This window comes from Cryptomeria japonica, chromosome 3 (genome assembly GCF_030272615.1).
Source record: "Cryptomeria japonica chromosome 3, Sugi_1.0, whole genome shotgun sequence".
In the NCBI taxonomy this organism is placed as follows: domain Eukaryota; kingdom Viridiplantae; phylum Streptophyta; class Pinopsida; order Cupressales; family Cupressaceae; genus Cryptomeria; species Cryptomeria japonica.
The window spans coordinates 28963864-28976064 of NC_081407.1; the positions used below are offsets into that span (position 1 = coordinate 28963864).

At 32.7% G+C, this 12201-nt stretch overlaps 1 protein-coding gene across 8 annotated transcripts; it reads right to left on the reverse strand.

Annotated features, from left to right (window-relative positions):
• Positions 1–6342: 6342 nt before the first annotated feature.
• LOC131068602 (receptor-like protein 12) lies at positions 6343–11930 on the reverse strand. Of its 8 annotated transcripts, XM_059218031.1 has the most exons (8): positions 9183–11930; positions 8249–8360; positions 7961–8079; positions 7508–7553; positions 7284–7415; positions 7061–7172; positions 6849–6948; positions 6343–6744 (listed from the first exon to the last, which is right to left on the reverse strand). In XM_059218031.1, the coding sequence occupies exon 1, from the start codon at positions 11857–11859 to the stop codon at positions 9247–9249; it is 2613 nt and encodes an 870-aa protein (XP_059074014.1). In that variant the 5' UTR covers positions 11860–11930; the 3' UTR covers positions 6343–6744; positions 6849–6948; positions 7061–7172; positions 7284–7415; positions 7508–7553; positions 7961–8079; positions 8249–8360; positions 9183–9246. The 8 variants fall into 8 exon arrangements, 7 of the variants coding, with proteins under 7 accessions (XP_059074014.1, XP_059074012.1, XP_059074011.1 ...); XR_009371906.1 differs by having other exon boundaries at positions 7284–7553; positions 11444–11923; XM_059218029.1 differs by having other exon boundaries at positions 7284–7553; positions 8294–8360.
• Positions 11931–12201: the final 271 nt, after the last annotated feature.

Below are 12201 nucleotides of genomic sequence, written 5' to 3' on the forward strand. Positions count from 1 at the left end.
ACATTCTCTCTTATTGTGATCGATCTTGATAAATTAAATTTAATTGAATATTACACCAAATTAAGTTGTAAGTTCCATAACCCTAAACCAAATTGAACCTTAACCCTAAACCTAATTAAATATTAAACCAACTTGAACGCAAATCATAAACCAATTCAAACCCTAACCCTAATAATAAACCAAATTGAACCCTAGCCCTAACCATAACAATATAACATGAAACTTTGTCAAAACATTACCAAAATTTGTACTCTAACCCTAACCATAACCTAAATTAAACCAAATTAAATCATGATCATAAACCTAAACTAAATTGAACCTTAACCTTACACCTAATTAAACATTAAACAAACTAAACCTGAATCATAGACCAATTCAAACCCTAACCCTAATAATAAACCTAAGGTTCAATCAAAGGATTAGGGTTAAGGTTAAATTTGGCTGAGTGTCATGGTTAGGGTTTAATTTGGTTTAATGTGTAACTCAATTTAGGGTTAAGTTTTAATTTTTTAATTGTTAGGGTTCAATTTTGTTGGTGTTAGGGTTAAGGTTTAATTTGGTTTAAGATTAGGGTTTGTTTTGGTTTAGTATTAAGATTAGAGTTGAATATAGTTTTATTTTTTATAGAGATAATGATAGATCATAATGGCAATCTCTACAAACTCAACCAAGGTGGGAGTAAATTTTGGAAAGGCAAATATCCTAAACTTTAGAGGGAATAAGCTTGATGATTTGGTGGATTAGATTCAATTTAGTTTATTATCAAGGTTAGGGTAATAATTGTTTTATGTTTTGGGCTTAGTTTGGTTTAATGTTTTATTATTTCTAGGGTTAAGGTTCAATTTGTTTTATGGTTATGGTTATCATTTAATTTGGTTTATATTAAATTTGGTTTATTTTATCAATATCGATCATAGTAAGAGTGAAATTGTAAAAAATCATCCAGAATAGAGTAGACTTTAGAAAGACAAATATTCTAAACCTTAGAGTAGATGAGCTTAATGATGAAGGTTTTAATATTTAGGGTTATAGTTGAATTTAATGTTCAATTAGGTTCAAGTTGAGGGTTTAATTTGTGTTAAGGTTTTATAACTTGGTAAGAGTCCAATTTAGGTTTTGGTTTAGTGTTAGGGTTAGTGTTTAATTATGATTAGGTTTATGGTTAGAGTTCAATTAGATTTAGGGTTGAATTATGATTAGGGTTAGAGTTAGGGTTTAGCTTAATGTTATGGATTCATAAGAGTAAAATTTAGAGCTCAATTTGGGTTAGTTTCATGTTAGGGATAAAGATATGTTTAGGGTTAGAGATAGGGTTAAAGTTTGGATTAGGGTTAGTTTCATTTTGATTGCTTTTTGATTTTTAGTTGTGCATTTTCACCTCGTTTCCAAGTTACAAATTGATCATACAATAGTCCATGAGCTTTGCGTTTTTAATAAGAAGAGTATGTAATGGGATAATTATTTGCGTGTCATTCAACATAGTTACAAAACTGGCAATGTATCTAAAAAAAGATTCTCTTTTTGAACCTTGTTATCGTTTATATTATTATTATACACACAAGGGATTCTAATTTCTCTTCCAACTCCGAATGCATTCTTGCCAATGGAAGGAAGATGACAAAGTTTATTTTCTTGTGCAAAATTTAACCAAACTTCATAAAGCATAGGACATTCTCTAGCAAACTTGAGCTAAAGTTTAAGGCACTTTATAACAAGATAATACCTAAGATAGTACTTGTATTTCCTTCACATGTGTTAAAGTAGACTACATAGTTATAGTAATAGCAATGTTAGAAATTAAGATGAGAATGTAATTGCAAGTATCATAAAAAAGTAGGGACAATTTCACTACAATGGCTCAATCAACAGAAGAATTCAAACTTTATAATACAACAATTTTAGTTTGAAAAAAAAAGCCAATGTGTGTGCAATTTGATGCAATAGATGGACCAATTTTCTTCAAAATATGTATCTATAATATTTTTTTATCAAAAGTTGAAACAACCTAGAAAATACAATGACAATGTATGACTCAACTTGCTATCTTAGCAATTAATACAAAAGTTGGACCAATCTTCTTCATAAGATAAATTACCAAGGACGATTCACTAGACAAGGTAAAGTGACTTGTAAGATATGATAAAATTGTGAGGATGGTTGCCTCGCTTTAATAGTGTCTAAACGAAATTTTCTTTCCAAAGAACCATTTTGCACTCTCTAAATTGTACGCAATTATAAATTCATACTTGTGCATTGCACCCACCTTGATCTTGATATTTATGATAAATAGTATATCTACATTTTTATTTCACTAGTGATAAAAATAAGGTGTTACAAAAATATGTTATTTGAAAATCAATAGAATTATCCTAGAATATAGTGCTACATGTAGATGTATGTGTGGCATGCTAGTATCTTAAGAATTTTTAGCTTGATACTTGCTCAACATCATCATCCAAATGTCCTTCTTGAAAGCTCAATTGGTAGAACTCTTCAGTGTAGAGCTCAACGATAAGTATACATATATTTATCCAAAATACAACTATTTACCCATTTTACTATCTTAATCAAAACTTATCTATATTTATCCCAAAATGAAACTATTGTGCCAAAACACTACATTTTCCAAATTATAACCATATAAAAATATTTATCAAATCTTTTGGTGAATTAGCGCATACACAAATATTAACATTTACAAAATACACACAAAATAATAAATAGATCTGAATTGTTTGTTTGTGTGTGTGTTTATTCAATAAAAAATTTATTTATTTAAAACTGCACATAATATGTGAGGGGTGGGAAGAGCCACCACCATGGTTTCCCCTCTCTCCCCTGCGCCCCCCCCCCCCCCCCCCCCCCCCATAGTGGTGGTAGAGAACCCACCATCGTGGGTAAGCCCATGGGAGGTGGCTCTCCCCATCATCGTAGGTATGCCCATGGGAGGGTGGGTCTCCCCAACACCATGGGTTCCCACAGTGGGTGGGGTATCCACTTGGCCATGGATGCCCACGACACCCCAATTGACTCGGTCACCAAAAAAAATAAAATCAAGCAATGAAATTACACACACACACACACACACAAATATATATATATATATATATATATATATATATATATATATATATATATATATATATATATATATATATATATATATATATATATATATATATATATATATAAAAACAACAACACCAGATCACAAAAGTATTGCAATAAGAAAGAAAAAGAAAAAATATATTCTTTAAAATAGAGATCAACAAATTATATAAAACAAGGTCACAAAATTGAATCTTTCCAACCTAGATTTCAGATAAATTTCAGTAACCCAAACCCCATGATCAGACAATCCAATAATACCAATTAACATTAATTTTTTTTTCAAACAATCAAATTGAAATCATCACAGTAATATTTAAACATAAAAGAAGAAAGAACCAGAATTCCCTTTCCCTACCTTTTAACGCTACTTGAAAAAGAAAACAAAGCAGATGCAATAATCATAGGGTTCCAAAACAATTTTCTCCAATCCAGAATATTCAAGCAGTTCTCCCAAAATTCGTTTTCCAAGAGCCAAAATTTCCCCCAATTTCTTCTACCGAAACCCCATAACCACGAGAGAAACCCATATGCAGAGAAGAGAACCAAAATCTTCACGGTAAAATAACTCTTCCCTTTTCCAAAAATCCCTCCCCTAATAATAACCCCTTGTTTAAAAAATGTAACTCCCACCATTATCCACATGCAAGGAATCTAATTAATTAATTTTTAAATTGATTTATTTATGTAACTCCCACATGCACATGCAATAATTAATTCTAAAAACAAATAAAATGATAATTATAATATTTAATGGATTAACTCATGAAAATGATAAAATACACTCCAATATAAACTCTTTTTAAAATTAATTCCCAATAACACCATAAAATCCATAATTTATATTTAATTTTGGTTTTTATTTTCTAAACTATAGATTAGATTAAATCATTTACTACTGTAATTAACTAAATAAAATAACACACACTATCAACTATCTCAATTAATTACCCATTAATATTTAATTTCCTTTAAACTATTAATATTAATATTTTTGCTAATAAAATATCACACTAACACAAGGGTAAGGGATTGAGACTAAACCACTTGAAATACTAGCATGACTAAAAAGGCTAACGACTGACAAGACCGGATAAACATGATGCAAGGATACCTGACTGGGGACTTGTTCCATAGGAATGGTGATACCACGGGGTCTGACTAATATCTCCCTTTTTTAAATTTACCATTGGGTTGTAGAGCACACTCAGACCTGGAGATTTAGGTGGAGTCGATGCTCGGTACCTGCAGCTGCATAAACAAATTGTCAAACATGTGCATATAAAACATATAACATCACATCATGAAAAGGGAATGGAAGCGACGTAGCTTTCCCATATAGAGCAATGCGGCGCTTTTCCCTTTCACCCAAAAACATCAAAGAAGCAATGTACAGAAATATGCATCGATAAATGCAAAGAACTCATAAGTACTCCTTCAAAATTAACTAACTACTGAACATGAATAACGTCTAATAAGAACATCATTATCAACATCATATCAATCCATCATAGACATTGACATATACATCATCATTCACAATCATATAACAACATCGACAATTACATGACTATGGCAACGAAACAAAAGCACAAAGTATGAATATCACATAGGAAACCAAAAGTCATAGTCAAACATCACAACCAAAACCAAAATCGACCAACACCAAAATAAGGGTTGAACCACATAGAACACAAATCACAAGGTCTCATGAGCCAAAAGAGAGAGGGCACTACAGAAATCAAATATCATTCCATAAGAGAGATAGTTGAAAATGGTGAAATCAAGATGAAGATGAATTTTTGTAGGTCTGAGTAGTAGGTTGCAGGCATTTTACTAAGCCATTGAGCAAGGACAAATTTGAATGCCTAAGAAGAAATTCAGGCATTGTTGATTTGGATGAAGATTGAGCACGATTGATGGCTCAAGACAAAGGGGGAGTGTTGAAAATATTGATTGCCTTGAGCCTCCTATTCACCTACATCTTAGGAGTAGCAATGGCTTGGAAGATTACCAACAAAAATTGGGATTTCATCACTCGTTTTTCCCCTAACGTGTAATAGTTGTTTTCAACTTAGGTAATTTTAAAATTTAAAATTTGAGTGGGAAATGTTTTGAGAACAAACAGATAAATATAGAGAACGCCAATTTATAGTTAGAGTCTGCAGTAGAAGAATGAACAACAGTTCTAGGAAAACAAGAAGAATGTTTTATTGTAGCAGCAACTATGTGCAAAACATGTTTGCAAGGAGCAACAGATAGCTCTAGAAAAATAGAAGAGTAAGAAATTCTTAGCAACTCCGGTCAATCAAGATTGGGTAAAGCTCCAGATTGGTGCAAGTTAATTTGTATTCAAAATTTAATGATTTTGTAACAGTTTGTTTTTAGATTTAACAGAAAAGAAGGTTGCATGTCTCTAGCCTATTGTGTTTGAGTTTTATTTCTATTGTGCATTGCGAGTGATTGGCAATCATAGCTACTGCTTTTGTGTTTTTGTGCATTTTGACATTTTAAATTTCCATTATTTGGTATCAGAGCTTTGTCTTTATCTGATTTAGTTTCTTTAATGTATCAAATTATTGTGTCGTAGTATCTTCATTGTTTCAATTCTTTTGCTAATTCAATGCGTCTAACATTTAAGCATATTTGTTGATTTAGTGCATTTGATATTTCAGGCCTTTATTTGAGTTCTTAGGTGTGAAGCTCTTGTGTTGTTGATTCTTGTTTGTTTTTGTTCATTTGATTATTAGAATGTTATAATAGTTCAATTCCTTGTATTGAATAATTAAGTGAAGTATGGTGTAGTTTAATCTCTACACTTATTTAAAAATCAATATTAACATACTAAAATGTCTATGAACATAAACAGACTCGTAGAAACAACTACATTTTTACACACATCATAGTAGCAATAACTATGGACAAATAGGTAATCAAAATAGCACAAAGGGAACATAATGTCATCAAAATTATCTTTTATCATAATCACACTAAAAAACAATAGGTTAGCAAACAAAGAATCATATATATAGATAGATTTGTAAAAGTCTTACTATCCAACATCTTCTCATGTTTTAAAGATGAAACATGTTTAAGAAGGTGAAAAGTTATATAAATATCCTATACATATTTACAATAAATTAATTTTGAATATATAATCAATTTTGAAAAAAAATAAAAAAAATCAACACTAAACAAATGAATTGAAAATAATCACTGCTCAAAACTAAACAATCAACCATAAAATAAAGACTATATTATCTGCAAATACATCTCAACTGACTAACTTCTTACAAGTTATTGAGAATATATGTTGTTCATGCTTACAACTTTAAACAATATGCATAGAAGCTGGCAAGGAAGCTTGAGAAAAAAAAAACTAAAAAAAACAATAACATCGCAGCTTGCAAACTGTTGGTTTATTGAACTGATGTTGAAAATGCATGTCTTCAAACTTTACATTCTTCTCTTTTCTTGACTAATAAATTATTCAAAAGAGCCACAACATTAGCCTAACAACGCAAGCTTCTATCATCGCTACTGCTGTCCTCTAGGAATGGAAAGGAAGATGTGAGAAATCTTCTTTGTACAACAGATACTCGGTGTTGCTGCCCTGAATACAGCAGACATGAATACCTGAAATCAAAGATGAAAAATGTAATGGCCATATAAACTAAACAAATTAGAAATCCTTTATAACGAGAAGAAATCAAATTCTACACAAAAATTCAAAACCATACCAGAATTGTTAAGTATATTTCTTGTGCATTTCCTAGCCTTGGAATTTCAAGATAGATAATGAAGTGGATGTCTAGAAACAACTCAACCATAATTGCAACACTGATCCAAATGATCCCAAGTCTAGTTAGTCAAATGAAAAAGGTGTGACATTTAAATTGAGATATATAATGATAACTTCTGTAAAGGAGGAAGGAATTTCTTGGCCACTAACATTGGATGGTAAGCCAATAACCCACTGGTTGAATCCAAAACACTGTATCCCATAAATGCATGAGAAGTTGGCTGATACAGTAACTCTTGTCATTGCTATCACAATGGTTAAGCTGGTTTAAAAAACTCCAAATTAGTAGTGCATAATTCTAATAGAATAAAAGCATTAAAAATTTGACATTGTCTAAGAAAGCAATGATTGAGATGAAAGTTATAAACCATACCAGAATTGTTAAAGTATATTTCTGATGCATTTCCTAGCCTTGGAACTAGAACATTGCTTTATGTCCAATGTCACCAACACTATGTCCACTGAACATTGCTTGTGCTACTCATTTTCTTTATGTCCGTTGAACCTGCTATTCCATTTATGAGTCCCATATTTTGGCATCTTTGTCTTATTTATTTTTGAAGACATAATGAGTAATATATTTTGATGAATATGCACCAGTTGTGAAGAGTCTTTTTATCAAGAGTACTTTCTCCCTGTAATTCTGTATTGCCAACCAAGCAATAATTAACATTTTATTAAAGCTCACACTTCCAAAAGCTTAAATAGTAGATTGGTCTATTATTTATAGAATTGTCTATAATGTGTATAATTGCAACAAGAATTTAATATAACAAGAAGCAAAATGGATTGAAGATACTATGGATTGAAGATACTATGATTGTCCGTTAAAAAAAATAAAAAAATAGAGGACATTTGATATTAGCAAACGATGTTCCTTAATCCTGCAATTGACTTTAATTTTCTATTTTCCACTTTTAAGAAAATATAAAACTATTCCGGAAGACAATATAATTTGATTTCGTAACAATCTGATACAAAAACTAAGTGTCTTAAACATTACATATAATAATTTAAGGCCGATGCCATCAAGTGGAAGGGATAACTTACTTTTTCTCACTCCCTGTCAAGAGCATTATTTGGACACAATAGATTGATTCCCCTCAGAAACTTTGACCTAAATGATCAATTATAATTGCCTTGGCCCTTTGGAAAGATGATATCTATGGCTGCACATCAACATAAACTTCCTTGTTAAGCAACACCTCCCCTCCATCAGTTTTAACTTTTAAATGGCTCAGCTGTCATAAAACAAGTAAAAAAGAGAGCTCAAACGAGCTCTGCCTTACAAGAATAAAATTCAATGTAAAGGGCATGAAAAAAATGAAAGGTGAATACCAGCTATTTCTAGAAGACCATATATGGGAATAGGAGGCCACATACAAATACATGATTGTCCCAAACTCCAATAAAAAATTGCTAAAATAGTTGAGAAAAGTGAATTAAAATCCTGTACACCAACAGCATAACAATGTTCAATAGTTAGGAAACATCTCTGGTTAACCTCATATTAAATAAATCTCTGGTTAACCAGAATCTTGAAAGCAGATGATAAATTTATGCTCTAACTAGTATAAAAGTTCAATTCATCCTTTCCACTCAACTCATTGGCATGCAAAGTACAACAAATATATTAAAACTTCAACGAGAGAGTGATTATTATTGCGAGTGGAAGGTTACCGATACTACGAACATGCTCATATACAAACTCAAAAAAATAATTTAGCAGAACAATTTTGAAATTTCATGATATAAGCTTATATTATATTTTATTTTGCCCTTGAGTACTTACAGTTTTGCCTAGCTATTTCTAGCAGCCACTATGTGGATTCATTATAGTAAGAGAAAAACGCAATAAAAAATTAGGCAAAAAGTAATATAAAGATTAAATAAAGTTTTATCCAAAAAAGTTATTTTCTAGCATATAGTGCTACATGAAATTGTTGTATTTCTCTATTTTCAACAACAAGACCAAAGTGTGCTCCACTTGGGATATTTCTGACTTGCAAGTGAAACCTAGGCAGAATACGCATGAAGCTCAACTTCATCAGATTTGTACAAACAAAATTTGTGAATTAAGGTAAAATCATTAACAACATAAAGAAATTTGTGAACTAAACTTACTCAGGGACAAAGGCCTTCACATAACATGCTACTAAATACTACGAACATGCTCATATACAAAATCTCAAAAAATAAATTTACAGAACAGGTTAAATTTGTGATTTCAAAATCATTAACAATCATGAAGAAAATTTGTGAGCAAACTTACTCTCCACTCCTGGTGGTCTGTGCTGAATATACATGTTTACTGGAGATGAAGATCAGAAAATATGTTATCTGGTATGACGCCATTTTTTTCTGAATGTTTGAAAAAGAGAATCAATAATACCATCCATAACTCTGAAAGATTTTGCACTCCAAGATTTGGAGAAACACAAAATCCAAATTAGAACTGAAAATCCAATTGAATTTCCCATTCCCATTCCCACATCCCACCATATATCCTCCTCCAGCATTTCTTTATTTTTTTTCTCATTATTTGGAGAAACAAACTGATTTCTTGAGCATGACACATTGATTTGCAGACCACATAGATTTGTGTTGTTCGAAAATGATGAAAAATCAAATGTCATCATTTGTCCTCCTTGTGGTATCATTCCTGATAACTTATTATGAGACACATCAAAGTAACTCAAATATGTGAGATTTTGCATCTCAATAGGAAACATCCCTGACAATTCATTTCTAGAAAGATCAAGTGATTGTAGTTGTACCATGTTTCCCAAAGATTTTGGAATCGCACCACTCAACTGATTTCTTGAAACATTGAGAATTATCAATCCTTTGAGGGATTCAATATCAAGAGGTACTTTACCTGATAATTTGTTGTTTGATAGATCAAGGCACTTTACTAACCTCAAAATTCTTGAATACTCCATATCTTGTGCTTTGTTCTCAATGATTATGCTATCTATATAAATCCTCCCAACATTTGTAGTATTCAACTCGAGAGTTTCTGTGTTTTCGGTTTCATTTGCCATTGCACTCAATTTCATAAATCCACTTGGAATAGTGCCAAAAATTTTGTTGCTTGACATATCCAATATCTGAAGATTCTGCAAGTTTGATAATTCTAAAGGTATGTTGCCAACAATTTTGTTGGATTTTAGTATTAGGATGCGAAGATTTTTCAAGCTTTCAATCCAAGTAGGAATTCCCCCATGAATATTGTTATTCCTTAGATCTAGGATTTCCAAGGAAGTGCAATTTGCAAGGGATGATGGTATGTTTCCTTTAAGCCTATTGAAACCTAATTTCAATGTTTCTAGAGAAGTCATATTCCCAAATATATTTGGAATTGTGCTCTTGAGATTATTCTTTTCTAGATCCAACATGGACAACTGAGAGCATTGGTCTAAACTTGAGGGAATCTTACCACTAAGTGTGTTATTTGACAAGTCTAGAAAACGCAAATTATTTGACTCGCAAATAGAATGTGGAATGGGTCCATCAAATAGATTCTCTGAAAGATCCAAGAAGTTCACATCTTGTAAATAAATAGGAATATTTCCTCGTAGCTTATTATTATGCAGATCAATAGCTGTAAATCCAAGCAACTTGAAGGGTAAATTACCTACAAGCTGGTTAGAAGAGAGGTTGAGATAATCAAGGGGCCTAGAATCCCATAGCCAATCAGGAATATTTCCATTGAGAGAGTTTTCAGACAAGTCTAAAGAGCGTAAGGAGTATTGAGTTGAAATGAAAGATGGAAAGTCTCCTTCTATATTACAGGATCCCAAATATATGGATTCAAGTTGAAAATTGGGAATATAAGTGGCATTCAATTTTACAGTCAACATATTCGTTGAAAGATACAATGCTTGAATATTGGGGATTTTATCAAAAAAGGAAAGTGTGTAAGTCCCACTTAGTTGGTTGTTGCTAAGATCAAGTATTGTGAGTTTGGTGAGGTTACCTAAGAAGGGGATGGTGCCACTCAAAGAGTTAGAACCCAGGACAAGATATGTGAGCTTTGACAGCTTACCCAAAGATGTTGGGATGGTGCCACTCAAAGAGTTAGAACTCAGGACAAGATATGTGAGCTTTGACAGCTTACCCAAAGATGTTGGGATGGTGCCACTCAAAGAGTTAGAAATCAGGACAAGATATGTGAGCTTTGACAGCTTACCCAAAGATGTTGGGATGTTGCCACTCAAAGAGTTATAACTCAGGTCAAGATATGTGAGCTTTGACAACTTACCCAAAGATGTTGGGATGGTGCCACTCAAAGAGTTAGAACTCAGGACAAGATATGTGAGCTTTGACAGCTTACCCAAAGATGTTGGGATGGTGCCACTCAAAGAGTTAGAACTCAGGTCAAGAACTGTGAGCTTTGACAGCTTACCCAAAGATGTTGGGATGGTGCCACTCAAAAAATTGACATGCAAATTAAGATCTGTGAGGTTTAACAATTTACCCAAAGATGTTGGAATGGAACCAATAAAATTAGAGTAGTACAAGCTTAAATACCTCAAATTGTTGAGCTTGTGAAACTGTGAAGGGATGGCAAGAGGAGGAAAGAAGGCATTCTCACTCAAGTCCAAGCGCTGGAGATGCCGCAGTTGGAATAGTCCCCCACGAAGTTCCCTCCACGACATGAATGGCCAGTTGGAAGACTTATCAGTAATCCAGGAGGCATTAAGGGATTGAGGAGTGAGATCTAAGGAAATGACGTGGGCAGTGAGTGGGTGGCAGGTGACTCCTTCCCACGCGCAGCAGTTAAATCCCATCCAAGATTGCAGCGTGTTATCAGAAGAAGTGAAGTTGAGGCCCAGTTTGAAATCAAAGAGGGAATTCCTTTCATCCGCATGACATGCGGAGGAGCAGGGCATGCAAGGCATCATCATCGGGATTACTAATAACATAATTATCATCACCATCTTCATTGCAGATTGCACAGCACTTCTCTGTTCAATTTTCTACACTTACTCTCTGTGTGAAAATAATGGAAAACACAGCTGATTTATAAATGTATTTCTCGTACTAATTCTACCGGCGAAAGTGGGGGAGAAATCTCGTCCATTCAATTTTCCACACTTCTAGATAAAAATTTGTGGTGTTTGTTGAAGTCTGTTGGACAAATACGAAGTCTGTTCACGTGGCTTTGCGTTGAATTTTCCACACTTGTACGTTCAAATTTATGGCGTTTATTAAAGCTTTTCAAAGTCTTTTGGAAAAATACAATGAATACCGTTTGTTTTATGGCTTTGCATTGAATAGTCCTTTTC